At 42.6% G+C, this 20,238-nt stretch overlaps 1 protein-coding gene across 2 annotated transcripts in view; it reads right to left on the bottom strand.

The window, feature by feature from the left end:
- Positions 1 to 20,238, bottom strand: part of AGAP1 (ArfGAP with GTPase domain, ankyrin repeat and PH domain 1) — a 360,673-nt gene that overhangs the window by 225,829 nt on the left and 114,606 nt on the right. Inside the window, exon 3 of one of the 2 annotated variants that reach the window (XM_004386488.3) lies at positions 10,200 to 10,368. In XM_004386488.3, coding sequence (XP_004386545.2) covers positions 10,200 to 10,368 — 169 coding nt within the window. Of the gene's footprint in view, positions 1 to 10,153; positions 10,369 to 20,238 lie in introns of both variants that reach the window. The other variant, XM_023740860.1, reaches the window with a different exon arrangement.

The following is a 20,238-nucleotide window of genomic DNA, read 5'->3' as shown; positions in this document are numbered from 1 at the left end:
ATAGTAATATTTACTAAATGAAAAAATAATTACTAGGTCACTTAACTAAGAAAGGGTAACAAAGAAGAAGAAATAATGGTCTATGCCTCAAAGAGATGACAATTTAATGATGGAAACAATATAATACACATTTGCCTGAGCCTCAGAGGGAAAAATGTTTATCAACACAGGAACAACGGACAATACGAACTCATTTCTCAGAAAAGCTAAACTCTGCCAACTCTTGTAAAGTATTAACATCAGTGTCTTTTAATTTCAGATTTAGCTAATTGTCTCTGAAATTTAGGTCTAAAAGAAATCCCAGTTTCTTTTCCCCTAAAAATAATGTATTCTTAAACAGCCATCAAGACCCACTTCAATAAACAGAATTTCAATTCTCATGGAATCCAGACTTTCTGGAGCCACTGAGACTGGATGAACCCCCAAAACTACTGCCCTGGGATAATCTTTAACTCTGAAACAATAAACCAAAAGTATTCCCCGAAGCCTTCTTGAAACCAAACAACAGTCTAGCTCAACTAGTGAAAAATGTCTTCGGTGAACACTGTGCTATTTTAAAGAACTTACTATATGGGATCAAACTGACAACAGTAACTCAAAAGGTTAGACAGGATGCTTAGCAGGAAGTGAGTTTATGTCAATGGGGGAGGAACAAATTGGAAAAGGAGGGGGAGGATGGCTGCCCAATTTGAAGAACGTAATCAATGTCACTGTATTGTACATGTAGAAACTGCTGAATTGGTATATGTCTTCCTCTGTATATTCTTAACAATAAAATTGCTATGGAGAATATACATAGCAAAACATATACCAATTAAATAAAAAAGACTCCAATGAAACTGGTTTATGGAAGTAGCTATCACACAACACTGATTTCCAGAATATTTTCTTAGAAATATAATTCCCAGCCAATAGGGCTTCAGGCTGCACACGTTCTGTCAAGTTGCTAGGAAGATATCTGGCAAAAGCACCCAATTTATAAGTCAGAAGACGAAATGTTGTGAACAAAGTCCAAGGCGAGGAAATTAATGGGCAACTGAGGAAGAAACAGCGTGCAAAGCTCTGATGGTCTCAGGAAGCAAGCCAGGAGACACACGTGGACGGGCGGCGCATGCTTGCTCAGTACACAGACCAGACTCCGGAGTTATTAAAAACGTTTCTTAGACCATTTGAAACCAAACAAAGAGGAACTTTGTTTCCGTGCGACAACAATGGATCTAGTTTTGATGTTGCATTATTATTATTATTTTTTATAGCTGTTTCCACTGGCACAGCAGCTTAGCGCCTGCGTGTCTGCAGTGTGAGCGGTTTTGATAAACAGCCTCTGTGGGCCACACAACGGGGATAATGTATCCTTAAGTACCGCCAATGAGCTGCCATTCTGCACAGCCAATTACTTCTGTGCGTCTGTCACTCAAAGGAAAAATGACTGAGCCCATTAGATCAAACCTTTGTCACTGTTCCTAATGCACTCTTAGGCCTCATTAATCTCTGGGAGCAGCAACAGAGCTGCTGGTGCCTCACTGCCTCCCCGAATGGGCCCACGTGAAGCCTCTCATCTCTCCCCCAAGTACGGCGCGTTAATCAAGCTCTCCTTATTACCCCAGTCCCTGTCACGGCCAAGAGCGCGCTCCCTCTTAAATGCTTTCATTATCAGCCATCTTTCGAGCCGGCTAAGTGGAAAAAAAAGAGAGAGAGGGAGGAAGGGGACGGCAGAGAAAGGGGAGAGGCAAAAGCAAGTCCGAGGCCATTAATATTCATGACAATAATTAGTATTCTAGGTCACTGAATATTCATGCTATTAGTTTGGTTTTTTATGGGTTTGCGGATGTCCTGATTGCTGAAGTGTGGAGGGAAACAGCATGGTTGAGACTTTAGATGTCAACGGCAGTTCAATACTCAAAACACATTTGAGATCACCGCCCCCCCTTGGACACAATCCCCTTCACCCCTCCTGACAGCTTTCCAAACCACTGGGGGCCTAACGTGGAGGGAGGTGGAGGGGAAGAGGGAGCGGTTTCGTTTGACAAAGGTCTACGCGGCAATCTGGCTAGGATAAAAACATATTCATCATTGTGAAAACCCAACAAAGACACACTTGAGAGACAAGAAGGGATCTGTCCCTTAGAACAAAGTATCCTAATAGAGAGTTACGGACAAAGTGGAGGAGGGACAGACAGGACCAGAGTCCAGAGCTCCGTGGCCATCCACCTTTCCTGCCTGCTTACTCTCTGCCACGATAGTTCAGCAAGGCTGCTTGCTGGGAAGCACAAGCTTATTAAGTCTAGCTCATTCTGTCCATTAAATCTACTCAAAGGCTATAGGAACGAACCCTTTATGGCACTGGAGAAATACGCTCAAAAATACACTTTCTCTGCCCACCTCCTTCCTTTTCCTCACCAGTGATGAGCATAACTATTATCAACTCATGACGCAGTTCTGAAAAGTCATCCTCAGCTAGCATCAGGCCAAGCTTTTTAAGGAATTCCAGTGTGTTATCCTCAGAAGAATCCTGAGATAGGCACATTGTTCCCATTTTAAAGATAAGAAAACTGACAGAGACACCTGCACAAGGTCCTAAGATGGGGGAGGTGGGATTCCACTTAATGTTTCCGATATTCTGATGTATTTCTGAATACTCTTGACCATTAGGTTCTCCTGTCCTCTACTGAAATGTTAAAGTAATTGTCAAAGCTAATACAAGTATGCACCCTATATTTCCTGGATGCTATCTTACCAAACCAGTCTGGCCAAACACTCACGTTGGCAAATATCTTTTGTCATTTTATAGCCTTCTCTGGAAGTACACTTGAAATAAAAGTTGGGTAGATTCTCTCACATGGATGAGCATGGTAACTGAAGACAGTGCAAGTTCTGTGTCAGAGAAATGGGAATGGATGACAAGGCCATGGGCATCGAGAGGAGGGGCTGACACTGGAGATGGGGAAGGCACGATGGAGAAGGGGGACGTTGGAACCAAGTCTAAATAAGTAAATCTCTTTCGTATTCTTCTTTTGTTTGCTTGTTTTGTTTTACTGGAACAGATCCTTAAGTAATTTTTTCAAGATGTCCTTGAGAGGGAAATGTTCTATATTCCTGTGTGTCATCTAAAAATGGATTTTTTTTTTAAATCTTCACACCTGATTGGTAATAATTTGGCTTTGTATAGACTTCTTGGTTCAAAACTGTCCTTAGAAGAGAATTCTTCCACTATCTTTTAGCATGCAGTGTTGCTCTTGAGAAATTTGCAGTATGTCAGATTTTTCTTTCTTTGTGGGTAACTATTCTTCTCCTATCCTGGATGTTTTTAGGATTTTTCTCTTTATTCTTATGGGGATTCCTGCTCCATCCAGCTTGATACTTAACTCTTCAAGATGGGAAGACACTGCCATGTACTTCTTCACATCTTTCATTTTTTTCTATTTTTGATGACTAGCTCTGTCTTTAGCCATGCTCACTATTGTATTTAACCTATAATTGAGTTTTTTATTTTCGCAATCTTTTGTCTTTAATTTCCAGGCTCTCTTTCTCCTCAAGGATTTATGTAATCTTTTGTTTTGTTTTATGGATACAATAATCACTCAAATCTTTCTGATGATTGTAATTATAATTTCCTTTCAAGTTCTCTTCTTCCAAATTCTCTCTCTCTTCTGGGATCAGCTGTCCTTTTGTTCATCTCGGTTCTTCACACTGTCACTACTAGTTTCCACAATGTCTTGGCTGTCCATTCACACTCGTGAATAAAAAGCCTGGGCTAACCAGGCAGATGAAGGAGTTTTCTTGGTGGCCTTGGACAGTTCCTTCCTGAATGAGGCAGGCTGTGGCCTTCGAGTAGGTGTGGGGCAGAAGTTGACCGACAGGCTTCAGTTTAGACGAAGAGCGTGTGTGCATTTGGGTGGGGAGCTGTCAGTGGGCAGGCTGCCCTCCCTTCCCTCTCCCCAATTCTGAAATAAGGGGAACTTCAGGGAGGCACTTCGCTATGCCCCTAATGGTCAGAGCTGCCTTTTCTGTCCATTTCTTTCTTTTTCTCGGAATTGAGCAGAAGTCTGACCTTCTTCATCTGTCTTTTCTCTTTCCAGTGTCAGCATCCATATCAGCAGGCCCTGCTCTCCCCAGACCTGTTGCTTACTCTCTCTGCTGTTATCCTGTGTGTGGATCCATGGTGTTGGCGGAGGGGCTCTACCTGCAAGCAATCCTTTAATTAACCAATCAGCCCACTCTCTCCCTGCACACCTGCCTGACGGAGCTTAAATCCACCCCATCTGCATGGCAAGTTCTCTGCTTTGGTTAATTTGCCAGACCCAAAGTGACACCTGGGTTCAGTTATCAATACATGAGGCAGCTACTTTGGCGATGTGTTTTTCCTCTCCTTTCCCAAGCCTATGGCAAAAGATCAGCAAACTGCCAGCATTTTAATGTGTGAAACGTAACCAATTATTTCTATACTGATAAACCATTCCCCAGTACTAGAAGAACAAAAGCCCATGTCCCAGCAGTAATTTTCTATCCAATTCCCCCTTTTGTCCATTTAGCACTTATCACTATCTAAATTGATCTTATCTGTGTCCTGTTTGTCCCCAGACTCCGCCACCCCCACTACAGCATAAGGCTCCCTAGGGCCTGCGTCACAGTGCCCCAAATCTCCGAGCACTAATCTGGACCAGGCACACGGCAGATTCAATAAACAGTCATAAATGAATGAACGACATAGGAGGCAAAGCAAGGCAGCGTCCAAACCATGAAACCAGTCGATAGAAATTAAAAGCCAACACTGACATAAAGTTGTACTAAGGCATTATGATATCTGAAATACGGAGAGCATTATGACTGCATATTAAAAAATTACGAGAAATATCTCAATAGTTACTCTAACAGAGTTCAGTATGATAGGTGAATATCAAATATTTAAAAATCAGGAGCTTTCTTATTTCTTACCACTTAGATGGTATAACAGGCCCCACCCCACCCCCCAAAAAATAGATTAGCCTTACTATTGCATCAAAAATTATAAACTATCAGAATGGATTAACAAGACATGTACAGGATCTCCATGAAGAAAATGCTAAACTTGACTGAGGGATAGAAAATAAATTTGAATAAGGTGAGGGAATTGTGTTCGACGGTAAGAAACTTATACAGTAAAGATGTCAGTTCCTGCAAAATTAATCGATAGGTTAAAGTCAAAGCCAATTAAGGCCACAATGGGATTATTTTCTGAAGGGGAAGGAAAAAGGTCTCAAGTTATTCTGAAGTTCCTTTGAAAAAATAAATTGGCGGAAACATCCAAGAAAAACTGGAGAATAAAAATATTAACCTGTGGTATACTACCAGATGTAAACTGCATCATTAAATCTAAAACAACGTGGTCAGTCTACATGAGGTAAGACAACGTAGTAATAGCAGGTCAATGGAATAGATTCAGGAGCCCAGAAATGTATTCCATTTTATTAAATGATGGCATTGTATGACAAAGGGGACATACAGATTTACAGGGAAAGGAAACAATTCAACAAAGAAAGAAAGGACAATTGCTTTTCTATTTGAATAAAAAATTTAATTACTCTTCCTATCTCATAAAACAGCCCAAAATAAATTTAAGTAGATTAAAGGGCTAAATATGAAAAAAAAGGAAGAAAAAGAAAAAAGTAGTGATACTGCAAAGCTCAGAAACACACATGAGTTATGATCTGATTTCAGGATTATTAAAGGCTTTCTAAACAACTAAAGCAGAAACTATACAAGTAAAAGAGTTACGATTTGATTATAAATATAAAAGGGTAAAACCTCTTCATGTAAATAAATACCATAAAATTTAAAAATCAAGTAATATCTGGGTGAAATATCTACAAAATATAAATGTTAACATCCTTAATGTACAAAGAGTTCTTACATATCAATAAGAAAGAGGCAATTATCTAGTACAAAAAATGTACAAAAGATACACCTAAGCAATTCATAAAATAAGAAATATGACCAACAGACATATGAGAAGATAACCTCATTACTAATCGAAGAAAATCCAAATAAACAAAGCCATGTGATATTTTTACTGCTCACCAGATTAGCATAAATTCTAAAAAGAATACTTAATACCAGTGTGAGCAAGTACACTGAGTGAAATGGGTGCTCACTTTATATATGAAAGGGTACTTTGTATATAAAACTTTCTAGAAGTTAATTTGCAAATATGTATCAAGGACCTTACAAAGGGTTATTTCCATTGACTGAGCCATTCCACTTATGAACATCTAAGGGAATAAAAAGTGTTACATACAAAGACTTAGGTGCCTGCATATATTGAACCTACGTGAATTTACCAGACAATTTACTACATGGAAAGACACCGCACATTGAGCAATTAGCTAAGAAAACGAATAAGAAAGAAAAGGAAGCATAGAAAGAAACAAACACCTCCAGTTTACCCAGCGCTCCAAAACAAAACAGCAGAATTCAAATGAGTCTAGAGAGTCAAGAATAAAGTTAAGTACTAGGTTAAGTTCTGTGGCAAATAACTCTACAATAACTAAAATAACTAACACCTATTTTTAGCCTTTGGGTGGTACAAACCACTAAGTGTTCAACCACTAACCAAAAGGTTTGCAGTTCGAACCCAGCCAGCGGTGCCGCAGAAGAAAGGCCTGATGATCTGTTTCCAAAAGGCTGCAGCCTTGAAAACCCTACGGAGCAGTTTGACTCTGCACACACGGAGTTGCCATGAGTCAGAAGGCCGGAAGCAACCACCACCACCATTTTTAGCTAAAAGACCACCACTTAGAGTTAGCATCACTTTACTGAAATTAAATTCAATGTGTTGGAATTCCTTTTATGAAGGAGCATTCTGTGAATAATCATTTTAAACACAGGAAGCTTTATTTTCAAAGAGTGACTGAGGTTATAAAGATCAAATCCCCCCAACGCTTTAATATCTTAAACAAGAACAAGCACATCATTTTACAGATTCATACTCAGGTTGAGATGGGGCCCATGTAAATTAAATTTCCACAATGTTGTAATGATGTGGCCTCCTCCATGGCTTAGACAAAGAACCCGAGGCTGAAGCTGACAATGAACAGTGAATGGTCCACTCGCTGCTGGAGGTCCTTCCACTTTTCCTGGACACCAGCTGGTGGCCTTGCCTGCAGCCCAGACAAGGGTGCCAATCCCAGAGCTTGTCTTGTACTATGAGGCACTGCCTTCCCCAAAGCAGCACAGTGCCTCTGCTGGTACCACACCCCATCCCATGTCCCTACGTGGGATCCAGAGAACAGGGAGAACGGGTGGCCCTTTATGGGGGTAACCTGGCTAAGCACTGGCCGACGCGCTGAGGTAAGTGGAGGAACGTGATCACGGAAAAGTGACTTGAGTCCTGCCTCAAACCCTCCCATTTGCCCAAGAGCAAGGGTCTTAAGGAAACTTTGCATTGAAAAATGGCTTCGGAGGACACACACCCACCCCCTGACACAACCTACTCCATGGGACATGATACAGTTTACACAGCGTTTTGTACCTGCTCTTGTTTATCATCAAACATCACATTTTCCTGAACACGACAAATGGCAGCTCAGCCCCAAAGAACATAAGTCTCAAGACTGTTGTTGTGTGCCGACCAGTTCATTCTGACTCATAGTGACCCTACAGCGATCCTACAAGACAGAGAACTGCCCCATAGGGTTTCCAAGGCTGTAATGGTTACAGAAGCAGACTGCCTTCTCCCATGGAGCCGACTTTTCAGTTAGCAGCCAAGCGTTTAACCGCTGCACCACCAGGGCTCCAAGATCTTCCATATCCAACACTTCTTCAAACCACTGGTGCCCCTCCTCATTCCGGGAGCCTGGCAAATTCCTATCCATTCTTCAAACCCAGCACAGCATGCCCTATGCTCTGAGGTCCTGCCCACCTCCTGGGGTAGAGCTGACCATGCCATTGATGGTACCCTTCATGTGACGCTACCTCAGACTGCTAATAGCTGAAACAGTGGGCTCAGACACACCAACAACTGTGAGGATGGTGCAGGACCGGGCAATGTTTCGTTCTGTTGTACATAAAGCCACCATGAGTCAGAGTCTACTGGATGGCAACGAACCACGACAACTGTGGCCTGCTACGTTTCCTGGTACACCTGCTACGTTTCCTTGTACTCCTGCTTCTTCCCTACCAGAGGGAGAGAGTCTTGAGGGAGGGAGTATGTCTTACTCATCTCTGGCCCCAGGGCCCGGGACAGTGCCCGGCACACATCAGAAACTCAATAAACGCTTGTTGACTTGAGTAAGTAAATAGACTTGACGTGAAGGGTCAAAACGGGGGCGGGGTGGGGGGGGGATGAGCTCCATTGTGACTGACTGGTCTAGACTACAGGTTCTGGGGGTCAGGGACTCCATATCCACAGCATGCTCGATTCCTAGCACAGAGGAGATGTTCCATAAACGATTAAATACAAAGCAGTGAAGACCAAACCAAACCAAAAACCAAAACCACTGCCATTGAGTCAATTCTGACTCATAGCGACCCTGTAAGGTTTCCAAGGCTGTAAACCTCTATGGAGGCAGACTGCCACATCTTTCTCCTGTGGAGCTGCTCGCTGGTGGTTCTGAACTGCCAACCTTCCGGCAGTAGCTTTTTATTCACAATTTTTTTTTCATTTTTGGGCACCTCTTTTCTCTTCTCCCATCCCACAGAGTTACTGGCATACCATCCTAACAAGGGAAATGCCATGTAAGTCTTAGCAGAAAGGTCAGCAGGTCATAAGAGACCAGGCCAAATAACCTCCTGGCCTTTTTGGAATGCACTGATGTCTCCTTTAGCAGAAAGTCGACTTTTATTTCAATTAGAAACAACTGCTTACTCTTGCATTCTACTTTGCCAGTTGCCCCAGCGTTGTCACATATGCCATCTTACCTGGCAGCGCACCTGTGAGGCAGCAGGCCAGGTAACATCAGCCTAACGTGGTGGCCAAGAAGCCGACTTGGTGACCCGCCCCCAGTGCCATGCGGCAGAGCCCGCGCGGCGAACCCCAGGCTCTGGCTACCTTTTCATCACCTGCTTTCAACAACCAATGCCTTTTATGCCACAAGACTCAGACGTCAGCATAACCCCTCTTTAAATGCACATAACATTTCAGGAGGGAAAAAAATGCAGCACCTTTAAGAAGCAGAGACAAGCTAGAAACTGCAGCAGAACAGAAACCTATTCTGACAAGACTGGATGTAGGTCAGAGAGAAGGAAGGGACTTTTTGCTAGAGAAACAACTAAGTCTGGAAGGGATTCCACATGGTGAAGGAGCTCGTGTGTGTTAGTGGGAGGATTCAAGGGGTTCTGAACACCGTCTCCCTGCTACAGTCACAGGAAGATCGCCTTCAGCCTGCGACCATTTGCAAAGACTCGTAAACCAAAATCGACAATGACACTTTGGTTTACAACTGTGCACAAGGGCCTTCTAAACACATTAATTTTGAGAAAACATTTTCTCTAATCCTGAATTAAAAGAAAAAAAAAATCTCCTTTGAAAGAAAATAGGACTAAAGTTGCATTAAAGAATAACAGATAATAGTAAAGGTATAAAAGCAAGCAAATTTAAAATTTTATATAGGTCAAATGGCTTTCTTTAAATCTTGCTCCAAATGGTTTTTCCACAGTCAAATATATAGTTATTCCAAACAGGTTGCTGCTGAGTCAGTTTTGACTCATAGCGACCCCACGTGTTATAGAGCAGAACTGCTCTACAGGGTTTTCAAAGCTGTAATCTTTATGGAAGCAGATCGTCAGGCCTTTCTTCTGCTGTACCGCTGGGTGGATTCGAACTGCCAACCTTTTTGTTAGCTGTCAAGTGCAAAGGGTTTGTGCCACTCAAGGACCTACACAGTTACTAGAAATTAGTTAACAGGAGTCCTTGATACTTTACCAATTAATTCATGTTTTGTAGCAGGCATGTCTATATACCTGGTTGGTGTGTAAAACTCTACTTTCAATTAACCAACCCCGGGAACACTTAGGTGTCTGGTGTGTGCAGCTGTGGCTCCAAGACCATCACTGGCTTGTTGGCTGTCAGGTGACCTGATGGCGTAGACACCATGACAAGTCACAGAAGGGATGAGGTGTCTTCGCCTTAACTGACAAGGGATCGGGTCAACACTGTCCTCAAGCCAGCACCACGCACGCTGCCCGGACGCCTGGTCCCTTTGGTGTACTAGCTGTATGCTTACCTGAATTAGGTGAGATGTGTAAACTGCTCATGTCCTTGGCCAGGCCGTTGGTTTTAGGACTGGAGATGGGCGCGCAGGCGGACGTGGCTCGGGGGGGCCTCTTCCCTGGGACCTTCACAGTGGTTCTCAGGAGGTCAATCTCTTTCCCGTGCACATTCTGCATGTAATCCTGCACAAAATGTCAAACACCCAAGACAGGTGAGTAAGAAGAACTTTGAGAACCAAGGACAACAGGTTCTACTAGATACTGTGGGGTGTCACCCTCTGACCCTTCCCACAGGGAACGTGCTTGTTAAGATACGAAGTTTTTAATCTGAGTAGCAGTACTGGTGTCTTCATCACTGTCACCACGCAACCTCTATCAGAGCTTGGCCTCTACGTCCTGAACTAACCCAGGCACTGGAAATACGCGGGGACGTACGAGATGCTTCCCTCACAGGGGATTCGGAGTCAGCTGGAGAAAGCAAGCATGCACGTAAGACTATATGTATTTTTGAGTTATTGCTTATTAAATGGCATTAGAAGTGGGGACCATACTGTAAATTTTAGGTAAAATTCCATGGAGAAGGAAACTATTTTGTAATCACCTTTCTGTCTCAGATGGGAGGAGGGTCAGGGTGGTGCAAATGGTTATACACTCAGCTGCTAACCCAAAGGCTGGCAGTTTGACTTCACCCAAAGGCACCTCAGAAGAAAGGCCTGGCAATCTACTTCTGAAAAATCAGCTACTGAGAACCCTATGGAGCACAGTTCTGCTCTGACACACATGGGGTCGTCATGAGTCAGAGTCAACTCAACGGCAATTGGTTCTCAGATGGGAATGCCATGAGATATTTAGGTAAGACTGAAGCTACCTGGTAGAATTTAGGTGAAAACCGTAAGCAAAGGGTCAGGCATTTAATTAAAAACCAGGATGGTATCTGAATGGTGGTGGTATGGCATTGAAAAAATATGGCACTCACAGACGGATACCTAACAGCCGAACGTTAAAGAAGAAATCACATTATTGGATACTTAAGTGTTACATTCCTCCAAGTGGACTCAGAAGAAACTATCTCATCCTCTATGTCCCCTAGGTGAGTGACTAACAGTTATCAGGGAGCTACAGGGAAGCCCGGTAGAGGGTGAAGCTCTTGTACAGGTAATGTAGCAACGTCCTCATGAAGTAAAACAACAGCTAAGAATTGGTTGGTGGGTGAGGAGGATGGAAGGTGATAAGGCAATGGAGAACCAGGGTGAGAGGACTGTTGGCAAATTAGGTTCCAAAAACCAAACTCAACCCGTTGCTGTTGAGTCAAATTCCAACTCACAGCAATCCTACAGGACAGAGCAGAACTACCCCAAAGGGTTTCCAAGGCTGCCATCTTTACGGAAGTTATGAGTCCTAAAGATGACGTTATGCATTGATCTGTGTCCTGCAAAAACACACTGAAGTCCTAACCCTGGTACCTGTCAATGTGAACTTGTTGGGAAACAGTGTCTTTGAAGACATTATTAGTCAAGTCAGCATGAGGTCATACTGAAGGGGGGGGTCCTAACCCAACCTGACTGGTGTCCTTATAGAAGAGGAGAAGAGATACAGAAAGGGGCCGTGTGGTACAATGGTTAAGCGCTCGGCTGCTAACTGAAAGGTTGGTGGTTCGAACCCACCATCAGCTCCACGGGAGAAAAGACCTGGAGCTCTGCTCCTGTAAAGATTTAAAAAATAAACATAAACTGCTGCCATCTAGTCGATTCCGACTCACAGCGACCCTATAGGACAGAGCAGGGACTAGAATATAAGAGCTCTCCACACAGAACCGCTCTAAATGTGCTGAGGACCACAGATAAAAAGCGCCACAAAGAAAACAGTGATCTTGGCTTAGGGCAGGGCTACCGGTCAGGTTTTGTGGTTTTTAACAGCTGTTTTTAAGCATCTTTAATTGACTTCCATCAATCCCCACCAAAAATATGCAAACCTGGTTCCAAAATCCAGGTTAATGCTTGTAAAGTATGAATCCCTGCTTGCAGAGTCACTCCTCTGAAAATATCAACTTGCTGTAACTTTCTTCTTTAATGCCAATTCTTAACAAATTAAAATACAATAACAGGAGTGTAATTGAGCATTTATTGCTTATGGGTTCTAAAATGAGACTAATCAGATAGTGACTAAGCTTCAACGTGGGCTCTGTTAATAGGCACGTTGTAACATACAATAACCATGATATTTTATTTACAATGATGAGAGAAATGTACCGATCGCCTGCTCTTTGGGTCTGACTGCGGCAAGCCAACCCATTTATCTTTGGCTCAGCATGGGCCAGAAGATCTGTTTTTTTTGCTAAAGTTAGATGCTGAAACTTCAGAAGAACTAGTTCTATAAATCAGAATATGAGCTTAGCAACTCTTATATTTCAAGCCACTAAAAACTTTTTTTTGTGAAAAACTTTACAAAGTGCATTTGATAATCAATACAAGTCTTGCAACCTGGTGCTTCATGAACAGTGGAACGCTAAGGTGTATTGGCTCTGGGGCTTCTATTTTTCTCCCAAGAGAAAATAACCCGAGCCTTTTTTTTTAAAGACCTCATCCTTTCATCTTGCCCCAGCTTGGTACTTAAGGAATTAAAGCTACAACCACCAAACAATGTCACTGCCTCAAAAGTGGGACAAGCAGCTTGGTGCGTCTGTCCCAGGGACCCGGCTGTGTAAAATAAAGACTGTGAGCTAGATTTTGATATGCAAATGTTACCGAGACCAGCCTTCTCCTTGTTGGTTGTGGAAAATGCTGATCTAAGATAAAAGGGGAAAAAACCCTTTAACAAGGCATGAGGGTAATTCAAAGCCAAGTACTTTTAAACAGCACTTAACAAGTCCCCGGGGCCCACTCAAGAACCGGGCCCCCCCAGAGGTGCCGTCTCCTGCCCCTCAACAGCTTGAAAAAGTAGTAATTGCAAACCTATTTGCATTTTTCTTCTCGAGTTGTCCGTGCTCATCACGTGGATTATTTTTTCCAAGCCCGCGCCCGAGCAGAGGGACCCGTTGGTGAGCACACCAATAGCTTGATAACTGCCTGGCTGTCCCCCTGCCACCCGGTGCTGGAAACTTTGTCGTCCCTTGTTTTTTACATTTCACTCCTAATTATGTTGCATCTATTGCCGCACACTTAATTAGTTGCATTAATGTGATTTCTTTTCACATAGTCAAGCAATTAAGAGCTATGATTGAGTTTCATTCAATTAGCCTCAACAAACATGCTAATTGATGTCCCAGATGCAAATGAGGTGCAATGAGAGAAACCTGCTAGCGATTGAGAGCTGTGTCAGAGACCCCCGCGTTCAGCCTGCTGACAGAAGCACGGCTTAACGTGGCTTCCACCTTCTGCGGGGCTGTCTTTGGAGAAGGACATGGAGCCAGCAGGGCCCTGGCATACCAGATTGCTCCCGACATGGAGAAGTCACTGACTCACGGCTGTACGATGCTGTCCTAAAATCACACAATTATGCGTTCCCAGGACTTCCAAGTATCCACTGGGTAACATTTTGCTCCAGCAAAGACAGTGATACAGCACCGTCATCGAAATACCGCGTTAGGCTGATTTAAAACAGAATCGTCCCCAAAACGACAACTGAAAGGTCTGTCCATCTCATCCTGGCAATCTCCGAGCCCTCTCTAAGCCTGATGGCCTGCGGTCCTCGTTGGCTGGGGACTTCATCTTAGTCAGCTCTGAGGCATCTGGCACTTGAAGTGAAGCTCAAAATATGGCAATCCATCAAAAGTCCCTAAAAATCTTCTTTCTGTATTGATTCTCGCTACCTTGCTTCTGGAGGTTTCCTTTGGCTCTCTGGTGAAAGATGGTTTGCTGATGTGTTCGTACGGGCACCAGAAGCCGTTAACAAGATCTTAAAGCTAAACTGAGATGCTTAACTATGTGATGGGCATCTCAAAATCACATCACCCAAATAAAGGACAAGGCGCTGAAAATCTGACAGTGCTTAAACTCTACTCTCTTCAAGCACAGATAATGCAACCAACATCACTCCACTTTTACATATACTACCTAAAGATTTTGCTGCAAAAGACCTCTTTAAAGTGCTAAAAAGCAAAGATATCACACTGAAGGCTAAGGTGTGACTGACCCAACACGTGGTATTTTTAATTGCCTCATACACATGCAAAAGCTGGACAATGAATAAGGAAGACTGAAGAAGAATTGATGTCTTTGAGTTAGGAGCTACTCAAGAACACTGAATATATCATGGACTGTCAGAAAAATGAACAACTCTGTCTTGGAAGAAGTACAGCCAGAATGCTCCTTAGAAGCGAGGATGACGAGATTTTGTCTCACGTACTTTGGACACGTTATCAGGAGGGACCAGTTCCTGGAGAAGCACATCATGTTTGGTAAAGCATAGGATCAGCGAAAAGAGGAAGATCTTCAACAAGATGGACTGACACAGTGGCTTCATCAATGGACTCAAACATAGCAAGGACTGTGAGGATGGTGCAGGACCAGGCCGTGTTTCATCCTGTTGTACGAAGGGTCAATGTGAGTCAGAACCGACTCCATGGCACCTAACACCACCACCACCTAAATATTAAGACTCTTGATTCCCACAGTTAAATAATGGAAAAAACAATGGAAGCTTTTGTTCAAATTAGGTTTTCCCTGTAAGTGCTGGTCTCCCCTAATCTCTTGGAGAGCCGTGATTACTAGAGTTTTGAATTCCCTACCGGGTAGTTGCAGTGTCTTTTCTCCTATCGGAAGGTCATCTGGTATTTTATTTTGGTCACTTACTGGAGTCATCCTGTCTTGTTTTTTTTAATATGTTTTGATATTGTCTGCTGTCTCCAGGACATTCAGGAATTATTCTCTTCGTTTACTGATTATAGATTTGTTTCGTCCTGCTTTCTTATTTGTTTGTGTCTGGGCAGGCAGGATAGGTGTGCTTTGTTGCTTGCTCATCTGTGGGCACGATACTTCTCACCACCTTGTCCAGGTGGGCAGGGCCAGCTGCCTAGCTGTGGTGCAGCAGGGCAGGTCCAGCAGGTGCTCGGCCTCCTGTTGGGAGCTCCATGAAGTTGCCTTCCTGTACACCCAGTCTGCGGTCCTTGGTGGCTGAGGTCCAACATGGTGAATCCGTGCCACCTTAGCTGGTAGGGGACCTCCACTCCATAGCTCTCCTTGTTCTCTGTCAGTTTTATTCCATTCAGTGCTTGACTGAGTTCTTTATCCTTTTGTTTGTCATTTAGGGTTCCAGGATTGACGTTTGTTATCTGTTTTACTTAGTTTTTTGGGTCTTTGCTGCAGAGAGATGGTGTGTTGCTTCTGTCTATAGTGCCACGTTGGCTCCTCGAGACCTTAAGCGCTGGTCTCTAACTGTAAATGCATGTTGTGAAATTTAGTATTTTATGCAAATATGCAATTATTTTCTATAAGTTAGCTAACTCTTAGGACATACTGAAGTTTGTTCCAGTCTTTACAGCACGGCCAATCTAGATGGGTCTTTCCTTTGCATCATCTAGCTAAGCAGCGCTCAACGTGCGGTTCTTTCAGGGGGTCCACGAGTTCAATACTGTTAACATTTCTCAAAATAATTCCAAGACATTATTTGCTTTTTTCCCACTGTGTTGTCGTTTATTTTGATGGTGCCAAAGCAATGGTGGGTAAAACTGTTAGTGCCTTAGCAAGAACCAAGGCAGTGGCATCAGACTGTACTAGAAGTCATTATTCACCACCATGCTCTCTAGTAAAGACAAAAATCAAATGAGAATACTTTCATTTAAGAATGTTATTAATAAATAAATAAAAAAGGTATTGATTTGAAAAAATTTCAACCCTTGAGTGTACATCTTCTTAATTCTCTGGGTGATGAGATAGCAAGCATGCATCGAGCATTTCTCCTGCATACTGCAGCTTGATGGCTGTTTTGCACAAAAGCACTTCTACAATTGTCTGAGTTTTAAGCTCAAACTAGTCACTTTTTTATGGGACATGATTTTTACTGGAAAGAACATCTATATCAGACACAGACAAACGATGATTGTCTTGGGTATTTGGCAGATATTTCTTGAAAATGAACAAAGTGAACCTGGTGCTTCAAGGAAAACAGCTGACAGTATTTACCACCAATGAAAAAGTTTGAGCATTCTAGCAAAAATGAGAATTTTGGAAAACGCGTATCCCTCACTATGAGCTTGACAGCTTCCAAGTCCTAAAAGACTTTGCTGACAAGATTAGTGGTGACATTTGTGGATGTGATCTCTTGATATTATAGGATGAAAAATGCTACCATCTGGAAATGTGCATAGCTCAGCAAAACACTATTTCCCAAACAATCAATGCACAATGCCACAATATGCACGGATAGATTAAAGTGCAAGATGGTTCAATGCGTGTTAACATAACACAGAAGGGAAAATTTAGTGATATGCTTTCAGATCCCATAGTGCATCACCAAGCTTTAACAACTGTCCCATGCTGGCTTCTGATGGAGTGTCCAAGAAGAATCAGTTCTGGAAGAAGTTCATCCAGAATGGTCCCTGGAAGCGAGGATGGCGAGACTTTGCCTCATGTACTTTGGACATGTTATTGGGGGAACCAGTTCCTGGAAAAGGGCATCATGCTGGGTAAAGCACAGGGTCAATGAAAATGAGGGAACTCTCCATGAGATGGATTAACACAATGGCAGCAACAATGAACTCAAACATACCAATGATCGTGAAGATGGCACAGGAAAGGGCAACGTTTCATTCTGTAATACGTAAGGTCGTCGTGAGTCGAAGCCACCTCAACAGCAACTAATAACTAAAATAATAATATCCAAGAAATACCACAGTTATGACTTCTGGGCAACATGGCGCTATAATCAGAAGCACCACGCCGTCCCTCTGCAGCAAAGATCACAAAAACTCAGTCAAGCAGAGACACACGTCAATCCTGAAACCCTAAGCATCAAATGAAGAGATAAAGAACTCAGCCAAGCACCAAATGGAGCAAGAAACTGACCGAGAACAGAGAGCAACGAGAGACACATGCAGAGGTCCCCTATCAGCTACCGCAGCACAGATCCGCCATCATGGACTCCTATCAGAGATCAGGGAACAGGAGGTACGAGAAAGCAGCTTCACGGAGCTTCTGGCAGGAGACAGAACAACCCGTAACCAGCAATATATGCTTTCCCATCCCCCACCTTTCTTCACCCCCACTTAGCCTACTCTGCTTCCTGCAGCCACAGTCTCTTGACCGGGAAGCACCAGCTTCACCCCAGTGTCACCTGGATTCCACCGGCCTGCACTGGCCGGCTCCCTGAGTGCCTTTTGTTGGCTGCTGGTATTACTTTTTTCCACGTCTTTAGATTTCTTCCACTTCTTTAGATTTCTTCCTTACCTCTCACCACCTCCCCCTCCTTTCTCTCAAATACCTGGCTCCGAGCGCCATCTTTGCTTCTTCCTGAAAGGCTGCAAAACACCACTCGGCTGTGAAACTGCTTCCCAGCCAGTGCCATCATGACTGGTGGGACCCCCGGGGCTTTGTTTGTTTGCTCTGATTTGTTCTGTTTTGATTTGTTTGTTTTTTGTTTTCTCCGTTTGGGAGCCCCTTCTAGCCAGGCAGTACCACGTGGCTTGGAAGCTACTCCCTTACTCTGCACAGACATACAGGGACATCCCTGGGGGCATTTCTTTTTTCTTGTTTTTTTGGTTTTGGATTTTTTTTTTTGTTTCTTCATTTTATTTTCTTCTCTCTCTTATTCCTTTTTTGTCTTTCTTCATTTCTAGTTTCTCAATTTATTCATTTTCTTCTTTTTTATTTTCATTTTTGATTTTCCCCATTTCTCAGTCTCTCATCTCTCCACTCCAATAACAAGCTCCCTTCACATTCTTCTTTTGTTTGTGTGTATGTTTTTGGCTCCTGTTCCTCTCTCTCATCTTTCCCATATCCATCTTAGCTCCACACATCACAATCTACTCCCTCTTTCCTGCCTACCTGCACCATGCACTGAACATCACACTCCCAAGCAGCACAGGCATGGCCTACTGGAACCTGCCCTGCACTGATTCCTGGTCCGCACTGTCAGCCCTGGTACATGCCACAAATAACCCATCCCAGTAACTCCCCTTCAGATGGACCTACCCTGCTGTACCATACCTGAGTGACCGACCCCGCCCATTGGAGAAGGAGGTGAAAAGTACTGTGCCCACAGACGAGCAAACGACAAAGAACGCACAGCCCACCTGCTCAGACATAACCAAATAAAACAAAAAAGCAGGACAAAACAAACAAATCTACAATCAATAAACGAGCAAAATAACCATTGAATACCCCGACGACAGCAGACAACATCAAAACATTTACAAAAACAGGACAGAATGGTTCCAGTAGGCATCCAAAATAAAACACTAGATGACCTTCCAGTAGAAGAAAAGGCACTAGACTTAACTGATAGGGAATTCAAATCTCTAATATTCAGAATTATCCAAGAGTTGAAGCAAAAAGCAGACAAAAATGAGGAAAAAATAGACAAATTCATGGAAAATACAGAACAAAAAAATGGAGAAATTCAAGAAAATAATACAGGAACAAAATGCTAAAATAAGTTCACAACTAGAAATCATACAAAAACAATAATTAGAAATACAAAAGATAAACAACAAGATTTCAGAAATGGACAGTGTCATAGAAGGGTTGAGGAGCAGGTTTCATACGATGGAAGATACAATCAGTGAAACTGAAGACAAACACTTGGCTACAACTCTGAGGAAAAATCAGAAAAAAGAATGAAGAAAAATGAAGAAACCCTGAGAATTATGTGGGATACAATCAAAAGCAAAAATCTGTGAGTGATCGGAGTTCCAGAACAGGGGGAGAAAACAGAAAACACAGAGAGGATCACAGAAGAATTGCTGATAGAAAACGTCCCCAATATCATGAAAGATGAAAAGCTGACCATCCAAGAAGCTCAAAGAAAACCATACAGGATAGAACCCAAGAGAAAATCACCAAGGCATATCATAATTATACTCACTAAAACCAAAGACAAACAAAGAATACTGAGAGCAGCTCGAGAAGAACAAAAAGTCACATACAGAGGAGAAACAATAAGACTAAGCTCGTATTATCTGGCAGAAACCACGCAGGCAAGAAGGCAATGGGATGACATATATAAAACCTTGAAAGAAAAAAATTTCCAGCCAAGAATAATATATCCTGCAAAACTCTTGCTTAAATATGATGGTGGAATTAGGTCATTTCCAGATAAATAGAAATTAAGGGAGTATGTAAAAACCAAATCAAACTTACAAGACTTATTAAAGCAAGTCCTTCGATCTGAGAACAAGCAACATCAGACCACAGGCTGAATACAGGACACAGGATCGTACTAGCCAGATACCAACCTAGGAAATGAACCCTTAAGGACTATGCAAAACTAAAAGAATTACAACAGAGAACCAGAGAGGTTAATCTGTAAATGACAACAGCATCAGAACGATAAAAGAGGGAATAAATGGTGAAGGTACAGAACCTTCTAATGGAGAGGAAGGCAAGACGATACCAAGCAATAATAGACTGGTTCAAATCTAGGAAGATAAGGGTAAATTTCAAGGTAACCACAAAGTTAACAAACTTACTCATCAAAATAAAGAAGAAAAACATAAAGTCTCAGTAAAAACAAAACCTACAAAAACAAATGAAAAAAAAGCCACAAACAAAAGGAACTCAGCACAGGAGAGTAAGAGGAACAAAGAAAATGTCAGCACCACAAAAAAAAAAAAAAAAGAAAAGAAAAAGCACTACAAAATGCAATCCCACTCCTAGGAATATATCCTAGAGAAATAAGAGTCGTCACACGAATAGACGTATGCACACCCATATTCATTGCAGCACTGTTCACAATAGCAAAAAGATGGAAACAACCTACATGTCCATCAACAGATGAATGGATAAACAAACTACGGTACATACACACAATGGAGTATTATGCAAAGATAAAGAACAATGATGAATTTGTGAAGCATCTCATAACATGGATGAAACTGGAAGACATTATGCTGAGTGAAAT

This window comes from Trichechus manatus, unplaced genomic scaffold (genome assembly GCF_000243295.1).
Source record: "Trichechus manatus latirostris isolate Lorelei unplaced genomic scaffold, TriManLat1.0 scaffold00165, whole genome shotgun sequence".
Classification (NCBI taxonomy): Eukaryota; Metazoa; Chordata; class Mammalia; order Sirenia; family Trichechidae; genus Trichechus; species Trichechus manatus.
This window is presented reverse-complemented; position numbering and strand designations above follow the sequence as displayed.